The sequence below is a fragment of the Oreochromis aureus genome, linkage group 3, assembly GCF_013358895.1.
Source record: "Oreochromis aureus strain Israel breed Guangdong linkage group 3, ZZ_aureus, whole genome shotgun sequence".
Taxonomy (NCBI): domain Eukaryota; kingdom Metazoa; phylum Chordata; class Actinopteri; order Cichliformes; family Cichlidae; genus Oreochromis; species Oreochromis aureus.
Window position 1 is genome coordinate 47,378,983 of NC_052944.1, and position 25,553 is coordinate 47,404,535.

At 38.5% G+C, this 25,553-nt stretch overlaps 2 protein-coding genes across 4 annotated transcripts; one reads left to right on the top strand and one right to left on the bottom strand.

The window, feature by feature from the left end:
• Positions 1–1,566: 1,566 nt before the first annotated feature.
• On the bottom strand, positions 1,567–7,431 carry LOC116310471 (zinc finger and SCAN domain-containing protein 2-like). Of its 3 annotated transcripts, none has more exons than XM_039610405.1 (4): positions 7,211–7,431; positions 6,170–6,267; positions 5,830–6,018; positions 1,567–3,452 (listed from the first exon to the last, which is right to left on the bottom strand). In XM_039610405.1, the coding sequence occupies exons 3-4, from the start codon at positions 5,999–6,001 to the stop codon at positions 2,626–2,628; spliced, it is 999 nt and encodes a 332-aa protein (XP_039466339.1). In that variant the 5' UTR covers positions 6,002–6,018; positions 6,170–6,267; positions 7,211–7,431; the 3' UTR covers positions 1,567–2,625. The 3 variants fall into 3 exon arrangements, with proteins under 3 accessions (XP_039466339.1, XP_031583110.2, XP_031583111.2); XM_031727250.2 differs by having other exon boundaries at positions 6,170–6,270; XM_031727251.2 differs by having other exon boundaries at positions 1,568–3,452; positions 5,830–6,267.
• An 11,491-nt stretch (positions 7,432–18,922) lies between these two features.
• LOC120439428 (gastrula zinc finger protein XlCGF8.2DB-like) lies at positions 18,923–25,264 on the top strand. The gene is made up of 3 exons (XM_039610404.1): positions 18,923–19,364; positions 20,254–20,406; positions 23,468–25,264. Exons 1-3 carry the CDS (start codon positions 19,193–19,195, stop codon positions 24,301–24,303), a joined length of 1,161 nt encoding a protein of 386 aa, XP_039466338.1. The 5' UTR covers positions 18,923–19,192; the 3' UTR covers positions 24,304–25,264.
• The last annotated feature ends 289 nt before the right edge of the window (positions 25,265–25,553 follow it).

The window sequence follows — 25,553 nt, forward strand, 5'->3', positions numbered from 1 at the left end:
TTTGTACATTTTTCTCACTTTGTACATTTGTGAAGAATCTCTCATTACATCTACATTGATCTGTTTGTCTGCTGTTTTTGACTCGGCAAACACTGCGGGAAGTTTACTTTTCATTATTATGATCAATGAGGACATCATCATATTTAATTTGAACAAACTCAGGTTATTTATAAGAAACAAAGTCTTGCCTTCATTCCAGGATCTGCCAATGTGAAACTAATCTGAGAGAATACATGAAGCAGTTTTCCTCCTTGGTACTTTTGCACTTATTTTAGTTTCTGTTGGCAGGAAGTTCATGTTGAGCTCAGTGTGTTTGACTTGATGCGAGAAAATGACTACACACAACTGAACCTGCAGAAAACATTAAAGTGAGCAGAGACTGAAAGACAACTGTCACACAGAGCTGAGCCGAGGGAGACACCTGGTGGACAAACACAGACATGACAACAAAAAACACTAAAGCGCAGAGGGATGACAAAGAGCTGGAAAAATAACTCTAGGAAAGGATTGCTGTGCATCAGAAAAACACTCAGCACACACTAATATCTTGTTGGCTTCATTAAGGAAGTGATACCGGCTGATAGAGTGAAGACACCAGGCTGTTTTGAACAACTGGTTTGTTTTTCAATCTGAGCTCCAAAGATTAAAACACATCCTTTTTCATGATTTGCTGTCCTGTCGACACATCACTCAAACAGGCATCGAGGTGAACGGTGGCTTTAAACCTGGAAGAGAGGAGAACCAGGGACAGAGCCAAGCTAACAACAGAGACAAGGACACTTTCTCTCTTTTGAGAGAGACCCGAATAATTTGTGTGGCATCTTATTTAATGCAGAACAAATAAATAGTCTGAAAATAGTTATTTCAAAAAATACTTGGCTGCATTTTTAGGTAAATAGCTGCATATAACTTTGTTGTCTTCAAAACTTGTGCATAGATTTTTAATATTTACAATTTATATTTGCATTTCAAGTTATGAAAATGATTCGTTAAACATGTTTGTGGTTGTTACAGTAAAAAATATCATTTTTTTTCTACTCGGATTTTGTTTTTTTGTCTGATTTAAGATCAATTGTGTTAATACAGTATATCAAAATGAAAAAATAACTGTAAATTCACATAGGTTGTGCTGAAAAGAATGATACCAAACAAGGGAAGATGAACTGTTTTTAAAGGTGAAATGTAGAGGTAAAATCAAAAGTAGTCAAAAACGGCCAACTGTACCCTGGACCCCAGAGGGTTAACCCTTTAAGGCCTATCGGAGCAGGCACACTTTGTTTTGCATAACTATTTTTAAAACCTAGTAGAATTGCAACCACATAAGACAGCAAAGGATGAGAATGACGTTTTCTATTGAATGTAGGAAAAAAAATAGAGACCAGGCAAAGTCAGAGCTGAAAACTTTTTTTTAAATTTTCACCTTGAAAGCAGAGCGGTTTTTACTGAGATATTTTATGAGTTGACAGCACCATGTGCCACTCTTTCTCTGCTGATATGAGTGAATGGCGCTCACCCACCTGTCTGTTTTTTTATATGTCTATAAGCAGCAGGTACACCACCTACTGAAACTGGGGTAAAGTGCACCAAAACCTCGGTTAGTCGTGATCACGTGACGTGGGTGTTTTGAACCATGCTTCAGAGTTGTGTTTGAAAACATCTGTGCTCCAGAAGCTTGACTCAGTGTAGAAACATCTTTTTCTAGCGTCCCATCCGCACTGATAACACCTGTTCACTACACTCCAGCTGCGAGAGTCAACTGTGGAGTCAAAGTGAATTCCCAAAGAAGGAAAGCTTATAACTCTCTCCAATCTCTTCATGCCCCAACTTTCTAATTGGAAAAGTAAAAAAAACCAAACTTTTGCTTCTGCAGAATAATTTAACTTGCAGACATTACATTAGCTGTGCTGTAAAGGTGAGTCAGAGTGTGGGGTGGACCAAATCTTCATCAGTGAGCCTCCACTGTTTTTTTGTTTTGTTTTGTTTTTTTGTGGTTCACTTGTCCAGCATATTTATTCAGGTAAATTAATCATAACAAAATTTAAACCAAAACAAACTTTTCATTCTGAGCTTGCAAGGATCTCTCTCACCACTGACTGGTTAGTCAGTCCTACTATTGCGCACTACTCCTGGCATCATAGTGGGTAAAAATCAGAAACAAAGAAAAACTTCAGCTGAATAAGAGAACACTCTTATGCTGCATTCACACATTAGAGCAGGGGTGGGCAACTCCAGGCCTCGAGGACCGGGTCCTGCAGCTGATTCAAATGGCTTAATTACTTCCTCAACATGTCTTGAAGTTCTCCAGAGATTTGGTAATGAACTAATCATGTGATTCAGGTGTGTTGACCCAGGTTGATATCTAAAACTTGCAGGACACCGGCCCTCGAACAATGAACAAACAGAACAGGAGCATACTGAACTTTAACCTTTATGAAATGTAAGACGAGTTTGGCTTTATAAGAATAAAGTAGGAAACCAAATAAACAATGTCTTGAAATACTGTCTTGAACATGAATCATCTTTTCACTCAGGTTTTGCAGTGATTTTACTTCTGGTCAGTTCAGTTCTACCACCAACACATTGCTATCACTCAGGGCTTTATCACATTTTCAAAGTATTAAACATTTAACCAGTGTGAATTTTCATGTGTTTCTTTAAGTTCATCCTCTGACTGAATCTTTTCCCACAAGTGCTGCAAGGATATGGCCTTTCACCTGTGTGCACTCTTATGTGAGTTTTTAATGTTGATTTCTCATTGAATCTTTTCCCACAAGTGGTACAACAATGTGGCTTCTCTCCTGTGTGAATTCTTGTGTGAGTTTTCAAGTGTGCCAGCTGATTGAATATTTTCCCACAGGTGTTACACGGATACGGCTTCTCACCTGTGTGAATTCTTACATGAGTATTCAATGATGATTTTTGATTGAACTGTTTCCCACAGGTGCTACAAGGATATGGTTTTTCACCTGTGTGAACTCTCAGATGTGTAGTAAGGTTGGATTTAAAATTAAAAGTTTTTCCACAGGTGTCACACTGTACGGACTGTTTCCTTGTGTCAGTTTTACTCTCTGAAACAGCATTGTCCACTCGCTGATTGTGATGTCTCCTCTTCTTCAGCTCTGCATTCCTAGTAGATCTTAAGTCCACATGCTGGCTTTCTTCATGATTTTGGCTTTCTGCTTCAGGTGAGCTGGGAGAAAGGAGCTGCTCACTGTTTGGTTCTGGTTCACTGTTGGAACTTTCCTCATAAGTGGGTGTCACCATGAAAGTATCAGCCTCCTGCTTCAGTTCAAGCTGCTCTCCCTCCTGACTGCTGCAGAGTTCCTCCTGTTCCTCTTTAATCTGTGGAGACTCTGGGTCCTCCTGGTCCAGACTGGAGTTCCTCTCCTGGTTACAGACCTGCTGCTCATACAGACCCTCCTCTTCCTCACAGTCATGTTGTTGTGGGAGGTCTTAAGGAACAAAGAAACACACGAAAAAAAGTCAGTTATGTGATGATAAACGGTGATCAGCAACACACGTAAATCAGCTCAAATAGTTGTGCACACTCACAGCCACACAATAATATATTAGCACTGAAGCTCCTCACTGCAAGCAAAGACACAAAGTTCACCACACTAAACTGCAAGGTGACCTGTTTATTTTTTAATATTTGTAGTTTTTATTGGTGATCTCGTACAAAGAATTTACAGAAGGAACTTTACAACATACATGGGGACGAGAGTCAAATAACCATATACATTGTCGGTAAACATATCCAACAGTATTTCAATTTCTCAAAACTGTAGTAAGATGCAAGTAATAGTTCCCAGTTGTATTTCTCTAATTTATTATTATGATCACCCCCCTCCCCCTCTATATAGAGTGATTATTTGAAATATATATCTGGACAATATTTTCATAGTAGGGAAAGAAACAAAGAACAATCAAAACCAACAAACAAGAGCACCAAAGAAAAAACTAATTTTAAAAACACAGAATAAAACAAACACCCAGTTGGACAAGCGGAGGCAGCTGATCCAATCTTGGTGTGATGTCCACCTTATAGTTGCTTACTTAGGCAAGGAGAGTCATTTAAAATAAAATTGCTTCTCAGCTCTTTAATGTACTGGGTCCATCTGGACCAGAGTTTGTTGAATCTGTCTCGTTGAAGCTGCAAAGACATAGTAAGCCTCTCCATTATGAATATTTGGTACACAGTACTGTAAAATTATTGTTTTCCTGGTACATTTGGTTGCAGCCAATGCCTAGTCAATGTTTTCTCAGCTGACAATAAAATAATTCTCAGTACGTATTTATCTGCTGGAGTGGTTATATTTAGGGGTTCCTGGCCTAAGTACATATGTAAGAAATCAAAGAGGATATGGGCACTGAAAATCTTTTCCAAGCATTTATGAATATCTTGCCAGAATGAATTAACTTTGGGGCAGGACCAGAATATCAAGGTGACCATGTTTGTGCAACAAACCTGACCACACTCTTAAACATGGATATGTTAAAGAAGCTAACAAAAGACATTGTCTGAAGGTCATGTGAAGGTTATATTTATGGAATGTGACCATCTCTTCTGTCAGCGTGAGAGCAGCAGAACAAAGTCCTTAATGTTTGTTTAAAGGTAAAGTTAAATGTATCTCTGACCATAGCTGTAAATTTTGAGTAACAAATGGCACTACTGAGTACACTATTTGTACTTGTAAAATGTATTTCTTATCCCAGCTTGATGGTGATGAAATATCTTCTTGTTCCTGCTTCATTTAGGAGTACCCATAGGAAATCATCTGCCTCCATGAGACCTTGTCTCCAGCATCCTCCTCTTACACACCAACTCTCTTGATTTCCTCTTTCACTACATCCATGAACTCTGTGGTCTTTCCTTCTCTCTCTCTCTGCCTTTACAAACATCTCTAGCTGCTGTTCATGTGTAGTGAATATAGGCTGTCAGATCATGGTTTACCTCATAATGTTGGTGGTGAAGCTTCTACAACGGGGGTCTTAAACTTACATGAACTGCGGGCCACTGCTGACACTGTCGTCTCATTGGAGGGCCACTTTAGTATTTAAGTGGTACAAAAAAAAACAAACAAACAAAAAAGAAAACACCCACAAATGTTTTGGTTTTATAAATGTCAAATATTTTCTGTTTTCTTTAGAAATAACTCTCTCACATGTTTGCGCTCTCTGCTCATATTGCCTTCATGTAAAATCATTTTTGCTTTTGCTTCCTTTTTTTAACATTGCACTCAACAATAAACAAATAACAATAAACCAAAATGCATTATGATTCTTCACATCAATATACGGGCTGGAGTGGCCCCTGGGTCCCAAGTTTGAGACCCCCTGTTCTACAACTATTTACTGTAGAGGACTGATGCTACTGATATTGAGCTGAGTTGTTGAGGATAGCCTAAGCTTTTCTGACAGTAAGTGCTACTGTTTTTGCTGCTGTTACCTGCTCTGAGCCAGGGTTAGTGAAACCTTTGAAGTGGATCAAACACTGTTGGACTCAGACACTTAGCAAATAAACTTTCAAATGATGTCACGATGTAATCAAACTGTTTATTAGAGACAACATGTGTTTTAGGACACTCGAGCCTAACATTAGCTGGCATAAAGCTAGCTGAAAACCAGCCGTTATTGTTGTTTAGCAGGCTCCTTTTGTCAGCAGTCCAGAGATCAGAGGCTCACATGTCTGATCTCCTGAAAAATCAGTAATTGCAGCAATAGCTGGAATAACCAGGTGTGTTTGTGCCCATGTTCATGTGTTAGTGCTCTGACTTCAGTTCAGGAAATTAGGGCGTCAACAGCACAGAGTTAAAAACATGTCCATACCTATGATGTGTGAGTTTCTGTCGGGTTTCCGGCTGATATCCAGCAGTCTGTGCTGACGGTTGATCTCCTCCTCATACTGGACGATGGTTTTTTGAACCTCTGAGAAGATTTCTTCACAAACAGCAGTTAGTCTCTCCTTGATGAACTCTCTCAGATACTGAGCTGAACTCATTGCCGCTTCAACTCAGGCTGGGCGGATCCATACAAAAAGCAATAGAAGCAAAACAGACGTTGGTATTGGTATCAGATTCACACTAACGTGACGGGATCAATACTTTAGTTTGTGTCTTTCCTCTTAGTACAGTCCGCTTCATCAAACAATAGCCATGTCTGCACACACCACTCCTCTTGAACAGCCACCCTTTGCCCCTCCACCTCCTTCCTTCCCATTCTTCTGATGGCAGTTGGCAAACCAGCTTACAGGTGCGTCACTGCGACCTACTGGAGTAAAGTGTGGACAGGAGAATAGTAGGGGAAAAATGAAAAACTGTATATATCTATTATCTATAGATAGATATATCTATCTCTATCTATCTATAGATGTATGTATGTATGTGTGTGTGTATGTATATATCATCCAGCACATTTTTCCCTGTGCTGGATTATGGAGATATTCTATATATGAAAGCTTCGAATGGTTGACACTGTGTATCATGCTTCTCTGAGGTTCATCACTAACTGTAAATTTCAGACTCACCACTGTGAGTTAAACTCCCAGGTAGGATGGCCTGCTTTGGCAAGTCAGAGGAACTCTCAATTATACAGATTTATATATAATGCAATACTTGGACTGCCTTTCTATACATGTTCCCTGCTTGCAGTGAAGCATGTTGGTCGGTATTCTCTTCGTCTGCAAGGTTACTTGTTGCTTTCTGTTCCATTTGCCTGAACTGAATTTGGTAAAAGAGCTTTTGTCCATTCAGCACCCTTGGCTTGGAACGAGCTGCAGTACAACTGGAAAATGACTGAATTCATTTGATTAAGTGCTTTTAAATCTAAACTAAGAATCCTTGAGGCCAAGTCCATAACATGAATTTCTTTGAATTTTTCTTTGAATTTTATTTATTTATTTTTAATTTATTTTTGCATGTGCGTTGTTGCTGCCTGTGTTTAATTGAGTAATTTTTGTAACTGTAAGACACTTACTGCTGCGTATCTTGGCCAGGTCTCTCTTGAAAAAGAGGTTTTTAATCTCAATGGGATCTTCCTGGTTAAATAAATAGAACATTCAACCTGCTGTTTGGACACTTTCCCACACTACACTTCCTGTACACTTATTTGATTTAATCGGACATCAGGGATCCGTTTCTCAGTATTTAGCACTCTTAATCTCCCTACAGGCTTATTTATCGCTGATGTAGCTGAATCTGGTTCCACTCACCGAACGACGACCGTCTGGAGACGATTTCATGATCACTTTAAATCCGTCCTCCGTGTCTCGTTGTCACGGTTACAGTGTCCGTTTCCTCTCCATTGCAGGTTTACTTTCGCTCTTGCTGTTTTCGCCTATTTTTCGCCCTTTTTCAGCTCTATCTCGACCATCTTCATCTCTCCCGCCATGGACTTCCTTTCGCTTCACTTTCTGATACGTCACTTCCGTCTGCCGTCTCCTGTTTATTCACAGCTCAGCCTTAAACTTCTCCACACATGTTATCCTACCAAAGGTTTCCTTATAAGGCTTAAACCAGACATTGATACAAACTGCTCTTTTTGCGAACTTACACATGAATCTGTTGTTGATTTATTCTGGCTGTGCTCCCACTCCCGACTTTTTTGGCAACATATTTCCTGCAGAAAGTCATTTTCAGTTATTGTGGAAAGATATTTTATTTGGACTACATTGGGACTCTACTAATTCTTCTTTTTTTTTCAAATTAATTTAATTGTCTTTTTGGCCACGTTTTTCATTCACAAATGTAAGGTTCTTTACAGAAACCCCCACTTCCGTAAATTCTTATTGCCTATCTTATATTGACACTATCAAACATTCTCCAAATCACAAAGTAATTAAGACGTTATCAATCTACTCGGAATTAACCTCTTAAGCCCCAATATTCAGGACCGTACTTGATAAGAAGCTCTGCTTTTTTTTTTATTTGCTCTCCCTGGTTCTCTGGTACATCCATACTGTATCTTCTGTGTTCAAGTTCTGAAATTATTTTGTAGAATATGTATTTTATATACTATGTGTACTATTGCACTTTGTTCCTTGATAAAATAAAGTTGATTATAAAAAAAAATTCACAGCCCAGCCTGCCAACCGCTTCTGATCGAGTCGACCCCGCCCCTCTCCTCTACTGCTCTGCTTGCTCTGTTTGCTGTCATCGGTCACGTGAATCAGCATACTGGATTAATTTGACATGGTCAGAGTTTTAATAAGTTTTTGCCTTTTTAATTTATGCAAATTGCTGCCAGATTTTTTTGGCTTTGTGTGGAAAACTCATTAATAAAGTGTAGGAAAGCTGCTTTGGTCCCTGCACATCAACATAGTATTTTACAACAGTAATAAACAATATGATTTTTTCTCTTAATTTTGTCCTCGCTTTGAATGCACTGTTCAGCACCACTTTCACTGGATAAACTCAATACCTGTCAATATGTGCAGTATGGCAAAAGAGACTAACAGTGTTACTGATACAGTACTAATCAAATATCCTCCATGCATTCTCCTGCTGTATATCATTAAATAAAGAAGAGCAGGAATGTTCAGAAGCAGAGAGAGTAACAAAACTAATTACATTCCTAATATTGTTCTTTATGATTTGTCTTTCAACACATCAGTGATAAAAATATATATAGCTGTCATAAATTCTTCTAAACTGAAGGCTAAATTATCAACAGCAGAGTTTGGTAACAGTATGAGGACACTTTTTGCTACAGTATCAAAAACCGCAGCAGACTATTTTGGTTTTGTGGATATTTTGTAATTTTCCAGAAATTCTTTGTATGATAAGAAAAAACATTTTGATAAAGAATCTGAGCCACTGTCATTATTCATTTGTCAAACCGTATGTGATAACAGAGAGTCTTAATTTTTATAATGAATGTACTTATTGCTCTAGATATAGGGAGAAGAAAGTTTGTGAGATAATAACTGACCTGTAAGTGATAGGTTTTGAAAGCTGGATATATTAATCGGGAATTCATCTACAGTGAAGTCACATTTTTAAAAAATAAATCTGGTACTACTGACTGGGCTGAACAGGTAGTTTTTGTGTGTGTGTTTTTAAATATAATTGAGTGATTTCTCCTCCAGTGCAAATAAAGGACTGTTAGAGTGTGTGCTGTGTGTTTTTCTGAAGCATGACAATCCTTTCCAACAGTATTTCCAGCTGTTTGTCTCCCCTCTGCACTTTAGTCTTTCTTCTTGTCATGTCTGTGTTTGTCCACCAGGTGTGTCCCTCTGCTCATTTTCTCAATGTGAAAGTTTTCTTTCAGCCTCTCTGTTCGCTTTAATGTTTGCTTTAAGTTCAGTTGTGTGTAAACATTTTCTCACATATGAAGTCAAATCAGCTCCGCATGAACTTCCGGCTAAAAGAAACTAAACTCTGGGCAAAAGCTCCAAAGAGGAAAAGTGCTTCACTTATTCATTAAAACTTGCTCGAAGTCTGAATGAAACATCAATAATTTCTAATTCTTATTTTTTTTTTTTAACTCTAATTCTTTTTAACACACAGTTTAATTTTCTAAAATCAGAATTAAGTCACTTACAGCATGTGATAAAACGCCAATGAATTTGACTGAACAAGTAGCTGCTGAAGTCGATCCTCTGCAGACCTGTATCATTTAGTTTTTATATTTAGGTGTATAAATGATCAAGTGTCATCAAAAGTTTAATTTAAAAATGACATTAAATCATATCTCTATAGATACAATAATGTGTTATTAGTATAAAGATCAAATAATACTTTAAAAAATCTTCATGATATTCTCAAACAGGTCAAGGAATCAACATTTATTAATGTTTTTTGCATTTTATAACAGCAAATACAAAAATGCAACAACCAAAAGCAAGAAGCAAACAAACAAAAAACAAAACAAAAACAGTATTAAGCTCAAATGTCCAAGTCAGGTAGACATGTAGGTGCAAAAATTGTCCCACTGTTCCACCGCAGCTTCCGTCACATGATGTAACTTTCCCAACATCTTTTCGCAAGCAACGTTTCCAATCATTCTTTCTTTCCACATTTTAAGCGTTGGAGTATGGGAGTCCTGCCAGTGTTCCAAAATGACACGGGCACATGTTACCAATGCAGTACTTAACACTCTAAACTGCCGTTTATTTAATTGCGGCACCTCTCCTTTGTCTCCTAGTAGACATAATTTAGGCGATCTGGGTAAGTTACAAAGTGTCCACCCCTGCAAATAATTCAGTACAGTGTTCCAAACTGGAAAAACCAGCAGGCATTCCCAGAGGGCATGTATCAGAGTACCATTGGCTTGTTGGCATTTCCAACACAAGTCATCTCTACCAATCCCCATTCTATACAGCCTTGAAGGAGTATAATAGTATCTGTTAGGAATTTTGTATTGAATAAATTTCCCCCTGGCTTCCCTAATGTATAATCATTGTTCGACAATATAGAATCCCATGTATCTTCATCGATTGTACACCCTAGATCCCTTTCCCATGCTTTTTTCAGGCTCTTATTTATATTATTTTTTATCCATGGGCAAATATTATACCATTGCGCAGCTGTGCATAGAAATGGGGGTAGTAGCATAAAATTCTCTATCAGGTTACTTTCACGTGTTATTGTAACTCCTCCTTTTAAACAGTTTCTTATTTGCAAATACTTCCAAAAATGACTGTTATCCTCCAAACGAAACTTATTTTTAATACCCACATACGACATGAAAACACCCCCTTCAAATAGGTCACTAACAGTTCTGATACTTCTTCTTAGCCATTGTGTCCAGTAAACAGTTTGCTTACCAGTTTTAATTTTAGGATTATACCACAAGGGGGCATACTTTTGTACATATGGCACAAGTTTATATTTCTTACACACCTCCAACCATACCATTTTCAAAAATTTCAAAATAGGGTTTTGCATCTTACCGTGATTATTTACTTTTTGTGATAAAATATCAATTGATGTGAATGGAGATGCAAGTTCTCGTTCTATTAAAATCCAATCTATATTGTTTTACTCAGTCCAATGTTTGCCTAATATAGCCATTTCAAAAGAGATACTATAATACTCTATATTGGGCAGGGCTAGCCCCCCTTCTTTCTTGGGTTGGGACAGTCGATTAATACGGGGTTTACCACCCTTCCAATGAAAATCTTTTATCATACTATTGTAGCTTTGCAACATCCGTCGCAGGATACACATAGGCAGCATTCCTGTATAATAGTTGATGAGTGGTGCTACAACCATTTTTACTGTGTTTACTTTTCCCCACAATGTCAAATTTAGTTTACTCCATTTACCCAAGTTTTTATTGATCTTATTTAATAATTTTCCCATACTGTTAACCATAATATCCTCAATATTTGGGTACTACTTCATTCTCTTGTCCGCCCACTTAAAGTTAAAGCCCTATATTAAGTTATGACTACAAGCCCAGGAAACTGGCATCACCTCTGATTTATGCCAATTAATTTTGTACCCCAAAAACATTGAGTATGTATTAATCACCTCTAATAGTTTTGTGATAGAATTAGTTGGGTCTTGGTTTAATGCCAGCACATCATCTGCATACAGGAAGAATTTGTGTTCTCTGCCTCCCCCGAATACACCTTTTGTCAATGGAAAATTGTACTTAGCAGTCAGTATAAGCTTTTAATGATATAAGTTTGCATATGATAGAATACTGTATGTTGACCTTTTGATGACTTAGACTGTTGTCCACTACAAGACTGTTTTATAAATTCTTTCTCACAGTGATAATAGCTGAACAAGCAGGAAGAGGAGAGCTGGACACTTTTATCTGCGCTCTCTAACAAGAAGAGGGGCCGCGTCCTTCTGAATCTCACAACACACACATACACCTGAACCACTCTTATCTTCACTCCCTACGCACTAACATTCCTCTGCCTATGAATAGAAGTATTCACTGTTGTATTGCTTTGTATATAAATAAAGACCAGAGTGGTAACAGAGCGCGCATCACAGGGCCCCCACTCTGGTGTGAGCGTTCTGTGACCGCCCTTGTATACAAGTAAATGCTGCAGCGTCTGTGTGTTTCTACCCTTAGACTCTTAGCTGAAGAAGTGTCTTTAGAATAAATCTCTTGACATTTATTTTGGTCCTTCGAGAGCCGGATCAGAAATATCAGAACTGTTATCTGTGACTCTGTTCCAGGATCTGGCACACTGTTTCCTGACGCCGTGGAGCCAGCACCGAAGTCTGTGCACAGCCCTCTTAGACGAGGAGGACCCGGGACGTTCGAGTCCGGGCCGGTCTGGTCCACGGCGGCGGGATTCAGTCTGACGATCCGAACCACCAGTGAGATGTCTGAGGGTGAGAAACACTATTTTGATATATAAAACCGCCGAGAAGGTTTTCAGAAATGCGCAAAATAGGTTTGCTGTAGCCGCAATTACTTTGAGAAACGCGTAAGATAGGTTAGAAGTAGCCGTAATTACTTTGTGAAAAATAAAATAGGTTAGGATTCGCCGTAAGGAACCGAATTAGACCTAGGTTTTAGAGGTAGCCGTAATTACTTCGTAACAAATTGTAAAAGGGCGCAAATGTCTATGTGTGTGTACATGTCTGGAAGTAAGTTGATTTTACAGCACAATACGCTGCTGAACTACTTCTATTTTTGTTTTTTGCTGAGGCTCAAGTACTGGTGACAAAGGAGAACGGTTGGGTTTCATCTTGTAAAACTGATACCGCTTCATTTTTTAGAATTGAAGTCGAAGGGCGTATCAGTAAACCACTCTGAAGTCAAGCGTGCCAGTGACGGCCCAGCAAAATCTTTGAACATGGAGAATAAACAAGCAAAATTAACACCTGATGAGGAATGTTTAGAAAAACAACAAACCAGAGCAGGAGTAATCCAAAAGAAAGGGAGAGGAATGCACAGGGCAGGAGCAGGGGGTAGAGGCAGGCCTAGACACACACCAAACAGTGGTTTTAGTACTACATGCTGGAGGTGTGGAAAAGAGGGACATTTTGTACGTGACTGTAAGAAACAAAGAAGCAGTTCAGACTAGGAAGAACTTAATAATCCCTCGTCAAGTAAAAGATTAGAGATCAAAGTTTAAAAAGGGCTGGAAACAGACCCAACTGAATACATATAAACACAAGAGGAATAAAGTGGAATAAACAAAATGTTAAATTAAATTAGAGCTTATCTCTACTGTATTCAAACTAATAAAAGCAAGGATAACAACCTGTAAACTGGTATTAACAATGAAACATAGTTAGGATGAAGACCGTGCCCAGAATGAATAGAATGAAAGAAAATACATAACTCACACAAACACATATTAAATGAAATAGAGAGATGCATAAGGTATATTAAGGTTTTGTCATTGTTCAGCCAAGGAAAGTGTGTGAAAAGGTAAATGTCTCCAGCTTGGGAAAGGGTGAAACTGCAGATCACCCCCATCCCTCGATGGATGCAAAATAAAATATAAATAAAATATTGTAATATACTATTGCTGTTATATAAAAAGATAATAACATTAATAATAACATAATATTAATATGAAGAGGCACCTCAGTCAGCTATGATGTGAGGTGGATAATTGTTAGAAGTAGTCTGCATCAAGCTTAAGGTTTGCTCAAATTCAGTACAATGACATATGAGATAAAGAAAATATCTAAACTAATTAAGTGCATAGAGGCACTTGACCTGCTTGAAAACCTGTCATCCTAGATGAGACATTGCTGAAATATAGAGCACACCTATACTAACAACTAACAAGCTAAACCCTGTATACAACAGCTAAAGCTACACAATTGAGAAGCTGAATTAAATATATGGTCACTGCTAAGCTGATGAGCAGGTTACACATTTTTTAGAGCAGGAGCTGCATAAGAACACATCAGAGGGAGGGAAACAGCTATTAAAGCTCAAACATGCAGCTGTCTGTGGGCTCAGTTTTTTTTCCCTCACGCTTCTGATTTGTTTTTGGCAGCAGCCTTTTTGCATCCTGACTTATGTGTGTAAAGCGTTTAAGCCATCAGTAAGTTGTTTTTGTTTTGTTTTGTTTTTTGTTTTGTTGGTTTGAAAGATGAATAAATTTGTGATCATACTTGTGGATCACAGTGGCACATAATGATTAGGCATATGATTTACTAATGCAGATGTAATAACTTTATTCTAAAATTCAAGGAGAACAAACAAGAACAACATCTTCAGTTGGGTATTGTTGTTGTTCTCTGTGTAGTGTGCTGAGTTTTGTTTTTGTTTCTTTTGTTTTTTGAAATGTTGCTTGAGTGATGAATACTGTAACTTCTGAAGTGGCTCTCACCATGTGTCCTTGATGATGATAAGTCCAGAGCCAGCTGAGAGCTGGGTTATCTGTTTTGTTTTATGTGACAAGGCTGAGAAATTAAAACTTAGTTTCTTGTTTTGAAAAAAAAGGGGGGAAAGGGAGGTTTTGTGTTTCTCAGCAAAGAACAACTACAATTTCATTTTCTGTTTTTGAGAAAGGAGAATTTATAATAATAATAATAATAATAATAAAACAAAGAGTGATGTTTTGCTTAAGTGTTGAAGCAGGCTAATACTGCAATATATCGTCTAGTGCATGATCCGCGAGCAATAAATGAAATCATCTTATTTATCTTTAAATAAACTCCAATTATGGAGACCTGAAGTCACATGCTTAGGGCACACCCTCAGGTGAAGGCAGAAAGCTACTAAACAAAGAAAAGAAGCCATACAAAATGCGCCACAGCCACAAAACTAAGCATTCATATTCTTTCTAACTCCCAGTGAGCCTGAGTTATGACCTTGGCTCCCTGTTTTTCTGCTTCCACCAAAGGTGGGGGTGACGCTCTCGTGGCATGTGCTCTGTTCTTTTTACTATCACAAAGAAAAAAAAAACAGAGAGAGGCCCCTACTCTCTGAATACAATATTCTTTTCATAACTCGGCAGTATGAAATGTCATGAAACAGTGTAACTCACTCACAGTAAATCAGCATTATAGGATAATACAAACCTATCTAATAAATCTAATGATTTTCACATTCTTTTAACTCAGAAGTATGATGTGGCCTACAGCAGTATCATGATTCACTCATTTTGATTATAGGTATAATGTAATATATAACAGCATAATAATCTCACAACTGCTACAAGCACATTTGCCTTTCTTAACACACGCGAGTGAAAGGCAACTGTTGAGAAAATGCCCTTTTGGGTGAGACAGGCCCAGAGGCCCTGCATGCAAGCTACTAACACACATACATGCAATGAAGAACAGCTTACACTACAGCACACACTATATGTGCGCCTCTATATCTGACATTAGTGTTAAAACAGGGAAAACTTAATAGTTTTGTTATCAAATGCTGAAGTTTATCCACTACTAACAAATAAACTCTCTGGGTTGCAGGACAACAACTTCGAAAAGAACGACACTGGTATGACCAACCAGTGATGAAACAACAAATTTAGTGGTTAAGAGTCAAATGGTGAGATGTTTTCTGCTGATTGAATCATACAAGTGATTACTGAAGGAAGGAAATTCCTTTTTTGTGCTTTTAAACGTGATCTTACGAATTTTAATATCTACCTGTGTTGTCCTGTCAACTTGGTGGGTTATGAGTTGATTATATTGTGAGGAAAAACAAAAAAAGGGGGAGAGAAGGCTGACACAGGGCCTGGCCCGGTGTTTCTCCCCTCTCTGAATAACACAGCCAATACAACATCATTTTCCTGTTCGTCTGTTTTTGTTTTGTTTTTGTTTTTTCTCTTTATGTTTAATTACAGGCTGCTTTGCCGGTCCTGAAAGCCGAAGCCGACCTGGACTCCTGCTCTCCCCTCTACCATCTCTGACCCTGACCCTGACCAAATGCTGCAGCAGCTGGACCCATAACAACAATCTAAAAATGTCAACAGTGCTACAGGAAAGCGATCTCATGCAGCAGAGACGGAGAGCGTTAAATCCAAGGCCCGTTTCACTACACGGGGGAGATTTCCAGACAGCTTCAGCTGACAGAGCTGTGACGAGACGCCCATTAAGCCCGAATGAAAAGTAAGGCCGAGCAAAAGAATGCTGACCTTGATAACTCTGCATTAACACTGTGCAGGACAGTGACGGACCAACACGGATGATCGGGCAGCAGAAGAAAGGGCGTGCCAGAGACAGGAGGAGCAACTGAGGTCAAAAGGCACCTCAGCCTCAGAATGGACAAAACACAGAAGAAGATGCAGGTTTCACCTGCGGTGAGCATGGACACTGGAGAAAGGACTGCCCCAATTGGGGCCAGGACCAGGACAGACTGAACTTTGAGCAGCAGCAGCAATGGTCGCAACCGGACTGAAAAGGAGGAGGGCAGGACCCCAGGGCACGCTTCAGGCCGTGGTTTACTCAAAACACCAGAACAGGAAAGTGATAAACACGCCAACATACACTAACATACACATCTACACACACTGACTCAAAATGAAGAGAAACACACACCTGAACAGACGTGCACTTGTTGATTGAGTGAGAAATGACACACACACACATCAGACAATGTACACTCATCAAACATGACTGATGCCCTGAACGCCTTGAGACAGATCAAGCAGGCCCAAAATCAGGACTATGTAAGTAATACAAGTGACTGGTTTTCTTGGCTTTACACTGGCTCCTGGCTACAGGTGCTAAAAAGACTACTACTCCCTTTTCACTGTGCAATACTTTTTGTTAAAAACCAACGGTGCAATAGACTTCAATACTTGAAATACTTGAAATACTCGCAATTCCTTTGTATTCTTATTTATTCTATTTATCCCTTTTTGTATTTTTACTTTTATTTTGTGTCTTTGTAACATGTATCCTGCCATGTCTAAAACTCATGATCAACCGCATAATTGTTTCCACTGTTGCTGCATACATAGCCGTGACAAATGATGATGATGATGACCCCGACCTGTTGGAACATGAAGACTTTGTGCGATTAATGATGGTGTGATAGAAACTGTAAAACAAGATGTTACATACTGATGTCTCACTTGAAAGTTATACTGACAACAGGAGGGAATGTCAATGGAAAATTGTACTTAGCAGTCAGTATAAGCTTTTAATGATATAAGTTTGCATATGATAGAATACTGTATGTTGACCTTTTGATGACTTAGACTGTTGTCCACTACAAGACTGTTTTATAAATTCTTTCTCACAGCGATAATAGCTGAACAAGCAGGAAGAGGAGAGCTGGACACTCTTATCTGCGCTCCTTAACAAGAAGAGGGGCCGCGTCCTTCTGAATCTCACAACACACACACACATACACCTGAACCACTCTTATCTTCACTCCCTACGCACTAACATTCCTCTGCCTATGAATAGAAGTATTCACTGTTGTATTGCTTTGTATATAAATAAAGACCAGAGTGGTAACAGAGCGCGCATTCACAGGGCCCCCACTCTGGTGTGAGCGTTCTGTGATCGCCCTTGTATACAAGTAAATGCTGCAGCATCTGTGTGTTTCTACCCTTAGACTCTTAGCTGAAGAAGTGTCTTTAGAATAAATCTCTTGACACCTTTAATCTCTGTATTTTCTCTGATTTGAATGGCCAAATGCTCTAAAAATATTGTAAATAGCAATGGGCTTAAATTGCATCCTTGACGTGTTGATCTGGAAATACTAAAAAAAGGAGAAAGTATCCCATTCGTAAATACAGCTGCTTCTGGACCAGAGTACATGGTTCTAATCCATCTGCAAAAGTTGTCACCTATTCCAAACTTTTCCAGGGCTGTGAACAGAAAGTTCCACTCCACCCTATCAAAAGCTTTCTGTGCATAGTGAGTGAGGGCACTAATGAATGTCACTAAGGCACATTTGCAATGTAAACACTGTCACTAAGTAGAAAACCTGCGGAGTGATACACCTGCTGCTGTCAGGCCTGCAGGTTTATCCCTGTGCTGCTCTCCTCTGTCTTTTGGTAGACAAACTTTTTTTAAAAAACAGTGAAACTTAAGTTAGACTTGTGTTTGTAAATGAACCGCCCCATGTTGTGTAGCTTTCTGGATTTTATACTTATTGGGCTACATGTTTATTTATTATACAGGCTATACAATACATAAGATCAAAACTCACATGTTTTATGTAACTAAACTGTGTAATTATGTGGCCTACAGACAATAATTAAGTTATAGATTATATTTATATGAAAAACGTGTATACTTACTGCATTTGAATCATTATAACTATATGTAACCACCTGCATATGTGTTTGGGGAAAAAAAAAAAGGCTTTGATTTTGCCACCCCATTTGATTTCTTTGCCACCCTAAGAAAATTTCTCTAGATCCGCCCCTGCTTCTAGTTAGTTTTATTCATTCACTTTTAATCTTCATTTGATTAATGTCATTTTGTTAATTTTATTTATTGTATATTTTATTTTATTCATTTTTACTAATTTTTATTTATTTATTTTATTGTTATTGTATTTTCTTTTTCTGTGTAATGATTGGTTTTCAAACTTTTATCACTGTTTTTCACTGGAAAGTTCTTTAGTCAACAATGTTGTTTTAAAAGTGCTCTATAAATAAAGTTGGATTGAAGTAAAACAAATAGGTTTATGTTGAGCCCTGAGTTTTAGAGTGTGCCTCAGGGAAATCCAGCCCTCCTAAAACAAGAGTGCACAAAGGTATTAGTATGTGCAAACTCATTCAGGGTCGGAGTGTGTGTGTGTGTGTGTGTGTGTGTGTGGGGGGGGGGTCCTATCTTGCTTACATCGCAAAAAACGAAGTTCAAAAAGACTGAAAACAAACACGCAATAAAGTCACAAATTTAAGAAATGCCAGAGGATTTTTTTTTCTCAACGTGGCCCTAAATCTCCTTTGTAGAGAGATCCACACACTAAACGCGCAAAGTGTTTACTGAATCAGTCACGTGGTACGGCCAAACGTCAAAACGAAGGTCATAAAAACGAGCCCGACACACGTCTGTAATTTTTTTCCCTGCACTCCAGTAGGCGGCAGTAATGCACCTGTAAGCTGGTTTGCCAACTGCCATCAAGCTCCGAAGGAGAAAGAAGGAAGTGGAGGGGCAAAGTGTGGCTGTTCGAGTGCAGCGCTGGGTGCAGACATGGCTGCTTTTTAACGAAGCGGACTAAAGTCGGAAGAGAGACACAAACTAAAGTATAGATCCCGTCACGTCAGTGTGGATCTGATACCAACGTCGGTATCGCTTCATCGATGCTTGTATCGATCCGCTCAGCCTGAGTTGAAGCAGCAATGAGTTCAGTTCAGTATCTGAGAGAGTTCATCAAGGAGAGACTAACTGCTGTTTGTGAAGAAATCTTCTCAGAGGTTCAAAAAACCATCGTCCAGTATGAGGAGGAGATCAACCGTCAGCACAGACTGCTGGATATCAGCCGGAAACCCGACAGAAACTCACACATCATAGGTATGGACATGTTTTTAACTCTGTGCTGTTCAAGCTCAGATTCTTCAGTGTTTGGTTGATTGGTGATAAATCTGAAAGTTTATCAGCTTCTCCAGGATTTCTCTAAGCTGATGTTAGCTGAGAGCAGGAAGCTGTTACTTTGGTGATGAATTCAGAGGAGCAAACGGTGATAGTTCAGGAAGAGCACACACACTCTTAATGAGACAGTGTGGTACACCAACTGTTTATTCCATTTATTCTCTATGAGAGCTGAGTGAACGCTCACATAAAAGGGACTGTTTGATTGGTTAGCGTCTAAACCCTGGTTCACGGGGTTGGGAAGCTCATCTTGTAACCGGAAGGTTGCAAGATCCGCTGCTCTGTCTGTCCTGGTCGTTGTGTCCTTGGGCAAGACACTTCACCTACCGCCTACTGGTGATGGCCAGAGGGGCCGATGGCGCGATATGGCAGCCTCGCTTCTGTCAGTCTGCCCCAGGGCAGCTGTGGCTACAACTGTAGCCTCCACCAGTGTGTGAATGTGAGAGTGAATGAATAGTGGAATTGTAAAGCGCTTTGAGGGTCTCGAAAAGCACTATATAAATGCAATCCATTATTATTATTATTGTTATTATTATTATTATTATTATTATTATTATTATTGTTAATGATCACTATTTATTTAGACTTTGATACACGATTTTCTATTCAGTTTAATTTAGTTTTAGTTAAATAGCACAAAATTACAAAAGCAGTTGCCTCGAGGTAAAGAAACCTGCCGCAGAACCAGTCTCAGGGAAGGGCGGCCATCTGCTTTGGGCTGTCGGGGGAGACTATTGTAAAATAGTTTTTAAGTGTGTGTTTTCGTCATGACATTAGTGATTATTGTTCTTGTGTTTCTTTGTTCCTCAAGACCCCCTACAACAACACAACTGTAAGGAAGAGGAGGACCCAGAGCCTCCAGAGATTAACAAGGAACAGGAGGAACTCTGCAGCAGTCAGGAGGGAGAGCAGCTTGGATTGATGGAGACCATCTGTAAACCTGATATAAAGTTACACAGAATAGGTATGTAAAACTGTGATGGTCGAAATAAAAATGAATTAGGCTTGCAGCTATTGATTATTCTATCAAATAATGGATTAATTGGATAAGAAGTACTTTTATCTCATTAATGTACAATAATAAATATTATAAAGAGAAAAAACACTTTCAGATTGAACTGCTCATTGTTTTCCATTTATGTTTAACAGTGAACATTGTCTTTTTTGTGCCATGTAAAATGTAATTTTTAAAAGAAATCGTCTTCTTAAATCCAAAAATAAATCCATAGTTTCAAGTACAGTAATGTTAAATACAATAAGATATGCATGCAACCTCACATAAGGCATGAAAAATGAACCTTTTCTCTGTTGGAAGGTTTTATCTCCTGAATGTGGAAGATTTTTTTTTTTTTTTTTTTTCAGATTGAAGTTTTTTTCATGTTTAAGAATAGAATAGAATAGAATAGCTTTTTATTGTCACTGTTACAAGAACAGTGAAAGGCAGTTTGGCATCTCTCCATGTGTGTGGAGTACACACTAGCGTAAGTACACAGCAAATCCAGCATGTCCAAATTAACACTGTCAGATTTGATTTCAACACTATTAAAGTGTCTATATGGGTCCACACCAGAGAGTGTTAATTTAACTCTTTTTGGAGAGTTGGTAAGTGATTTAGTGTTAAACACCAAATCTATCTGGAGTTGATAATTTAACACTTACTAATGCTAACTAGGTGTTAAGAGTTTATATATTAACTCTCAAAGAGTATTTTAGTTTAACTACATAAGAGTTATTTTCTAATTAATTCTAAAAAGTGGAAATTCTACTGTTCTGAACTTCTAGAAATTTCTTTGGAAATAAACATTAAAAAGATGCAATGGTTTTTGAAAAACATTTATTCTGAGCTGTGCACCACAATTTCAAAACATTTTCTGAAAGATGTAACAATCTACATGTTCTCACTTTCATTAGAATTTTGTTTATCAAAAGGTCTGACATAGGTGAGCTGGTAAATGCAAATAAATAACAGCATTCTCATCACTTATTTCTTCAATACAATATGCATGTCCTTCATTCATCACTTTGTGGAACTTCAACGCACTTCTGCTCTCCCCCATATTCCACCTTCATATTCACAGCATATTCTGTGTGGAGATTGATTAAAAATTAGTTGACACTAATTAATTGCAAAATTAATTAGTAGCTGCCGTTTGCTCGTTTTTGTTGTTGTTGTTGTTGTTTTTAATGGGAGATCGTTTTCAGGCTTCAAGTAGCACCATTATACCAACATTTCACATTCTAGACATTGTTTTAGGTGTATTTAAGTTGACCAAAAATTTGACTGAAAATTCACATGCAAGCTTTTTTCAAGGCTGTAGTATTTGCCTGCAAACAATACATTTCAGCTAGCTAAAACAGAATATTATGCTATCAGCGAGCAACATGGCTAATGCCTTTCACACAGCTTTGTCTCAACTCCAAAGAGCCACAGAAGTAAAAGCTAATAATAATAATTGAAACAATCTTTGAAAAAATGACTTACCAAGCATGGCAAACAACTCAAATATGTAGAGCAAAAGGTTCAGAAACGCTTCACTTCAGCTTCGATTGGAGCCTATGGTGCTGGGGGCGGAGTCTGTGAATTTACTCTATTAGTGTCATAGCCCCTCTCAGAGTTCGGAGTTAAGAGCTCAAGAGTTAATGTTTCCATTGTAACACCTCCAGATTTGACATAGAAACACTCATTTTTAACACTCGGTTTTAACTACTATAATTTTACACCTCAGAGTTACATTAAAGGAATGTGACTCTACTAAGAGTAAAATTAACAATACTTTTGCAAGAAGACTACTAACACCAATACATTTAACACTTTTAAATTTGCTCTGTATTTACACAATAACAGACAAATTTACATTTACACAAGAAAGATATGTACAAATTATACATACACCTGCAAACATACATGCACATACATACATATATGTATATATGCATATTTGCATCCGTACATACATACACACACATATTTCCACATACACGCTTACATCTATATACATACACATACATGCCATCTAACTAGCAGGTGCATTGAGAGGTGCAGTGTGATCAGTGATATTGCACATTGAGTGGGGGGGGGGTGCTGTTGGAACTATACTAAATAAGGTTATAATAAATACAGTTTTAAAGAGGTAGGGGTGTTGGTTGCATTGAAGTATAAACAGAAATATGATTTATAAATAAGGTGTAATGTCCATGAGTGTTGGCAGTGCAGTTATCCTCCAATCAGGGTGGAGGTAGGGCATGTTTGACAGCCTGTGGGTAAAAACTTCTGTTGAGTCTGTTTGTAAATACTAAGAGAAAGATTACGTGTGTCCTGTATTAGGATATGGATTTGTGTTGGTGTGTGGGGCTGTAGCCTGTAAGTTTATATGAATCCAAAAGTAATGTAATGAACAGTGTAACGAATTACTCCTTCCAGGCGAAAATAACTGTAACAATGACCTGACACACACAGTGTTTGACGTGTTGTGTTTTCTTTTATTTTGCTTGGTTTAGCAGTTCACGTTTTTGGTTTAAGGCACTCAGGAGCCAGGAGTCAGCTCCTTCTGCAGCTCCTGCACTGCACACACTCCTCCTGTCAGTCTCGCCCGTCACTATATATGGAGAGAGTCCTTAGTCACAGCACACACACCTGTCCCCTCTGCTGCCCTGACTCCGCCTCAAGAGCTCACTGCACCACCCTTCCACTGCAACAAGCCAGAGACCACACCCCTCCCATAGTAGCATACTGCATTACTTTAAAGAACGGTTATGAAATACCTTCAACATGCACACACATTTGCCCACAGAGCAAACGATTAATTTGCATGTATGTAATGCCTTTGATATGCGGCTTAGAGATAGTCGGGACTCATTGTTTCTCATTAGGTTCTCACTAAGAGAACCACTAAAAATTCGCATCGTTAAGTGATATTGAGAATGGAACTGGAATCGCTAAATTCTCATCAAATCTGATCACTACTGAGGGGTCAGATCAGAAAATGTTTTCTCAACGGCTTGTTTTTCTGAATTTGTCTCTTCAGACCTCCAACAGCAGCATGTTGGTGAGGAAGAGGAGGGTCTGGATGAGCAGCAGGTCTGTAACCAGGAGAGGAACTCCAGTCTGGACCAGGAGGACCCAGAGCCTCCACAGATTAAAGAGGAACAGGAGGAACTCTGCAGCAGTCAGGAGGGAGAGCAGCTTGGACTGAAGCAGGAGACTGATACTTCAGCAGACAACACTGCTGCTTCAGAGAGTCAAACTGAAACAAGGGAAAAGTCTCTACAGTGTGACACTTGTGGGAAAACGTTTCAGTATAAATGCTTACTGACTGCACATTTGACAGTTCACACAGGAGAGAAACCGTTTCCTTGTAGCAAATGTGGCAAAAAATTCAGTCAGCGGACACGCTTGAAAAGTCACATGAGAATTCACACAGGTGAGAAGCCATATTTTTGTAGTACCTGTGAGAAGAGATTCATTCGGAAGATACAGTTAAAGAATCACATGAGAATTCACACTGGCGAGAAGTCGTATCCTTGTAGCACCTGTGGAAAAGAATTCAGTCAAAAATCAGCTCTAAAATCTCACGTAAGAGTTCACACAGGTGAGAAGCACCATTTTTGTAGCACCTGTGGGGAAAGTTTCATTTGGAATATGCAATTAATACGGCACAGGAGAATTCATACAGGTGAGAAGTCGTATCCTTGTAGCACCTGTGGAAAAGAATTCAGTCAAAAATCAGCTCTAAAATCTCACGTAAGAGTTCACACAGGCGAGAAGCACCATTGTTGTAGCACCTGTGGGGAAAGTTTCATTTGGAGTATGCAATTAATACGGCACAGGAGAATTCATACTGATAAACAGTTTCATGCTTAGAGAATATGGGGACAGCTGTGAGTTATAGCAGTGTGCTGGTGGTAGAGCTGACACTGAGGAGGAGCCTTTTGCAGGAGTCTGCTCCTGTTGTGTAGGCTTGTTCAGTTCTGTTGTTTATCTAAGTTTATGTGTTCGTAAAGGTCCAGGGATCGAGTTCTGTTATTGTTTACTGAAGCCTCGTCTTTTTCTTTTTTTAATCAAAGCAAGAGTAACCAAAGCTGAGTGTGTTCATTCAGGTTTTCATCTAGTTTTAGTTTTTATATATACCTGAATATATAATATTTATGTAAGATGTGTCATATGTCAGATTGTCTCACAGTCCACAGTGTAAGGATTTTCAGGGATGGTACTTGTCGTTGTTGTTTTCTTAATATAAAAAAATCCATCTGTGTCTGCTAAATGCAGAATAAACTAAACTAAATAAAGATTACATTCAAACTTCTTTTGACAGAGTTTCACTTTCAGGAGGAAAATGTTTTAATAAGTCACTTATTGTGAATTACAAAGTCTGTGGCACACAATTTGCAGCAATTTGCAATAAATCCAACAACAAATATGTCTTCTGCCTGTTGTAGTATCTGCTACTAGGAGTGTTTATTTGTTGGAGGGTGACATGTTATCAGAATGAGTGCATAATCAGCTCAAACCTGTCTATCTAGAACACTTCCCATTGTGGTACAATGGACAATCATCTGACTACGGATTAAAAAAAAAATCCAGGTTCGACTTCTGGCTGCTTTAGTCTCTTTGTGGCCTCTATGGGGGCGAGAACACACTTTATGGACGTGTAGATACTGGGTAAGGGAGAAATGCTGGTGGTATTAATCGTTTGGATTAAAATGAAAGTTAGAACAGCAGCTCTAATGTCTTGTGTGGATCTAACTGTATACTGCAAATATCAGTGTCATGTCAGTGCACTCGTAGAATAAAAACACAAGAGCTTCATTTCTTTGAATAATAATTTTGTGTATGTTGTTTCTCTTCTACTTCACAGAGAAATCAGTAGTTCTTTATTGATCGCAAAGATTTTTTTTCTCGCTTTGTACATTTGTAACGAATCTCTCATTACATCTACATTGATCTGTTTGTCTGCTGTTTTTGACTCAGCAAACTGCAGGAAGTGTACTTTTCATTATTATGATCAATGAGAAGATCATTGTATTTAATTTGAACAAACTCAGGTTATTTATAAGAAACAAAGTCTTGCCTTCATTCCAGGATCTGCCAATGTGAAACTAATCTGAGAGAAT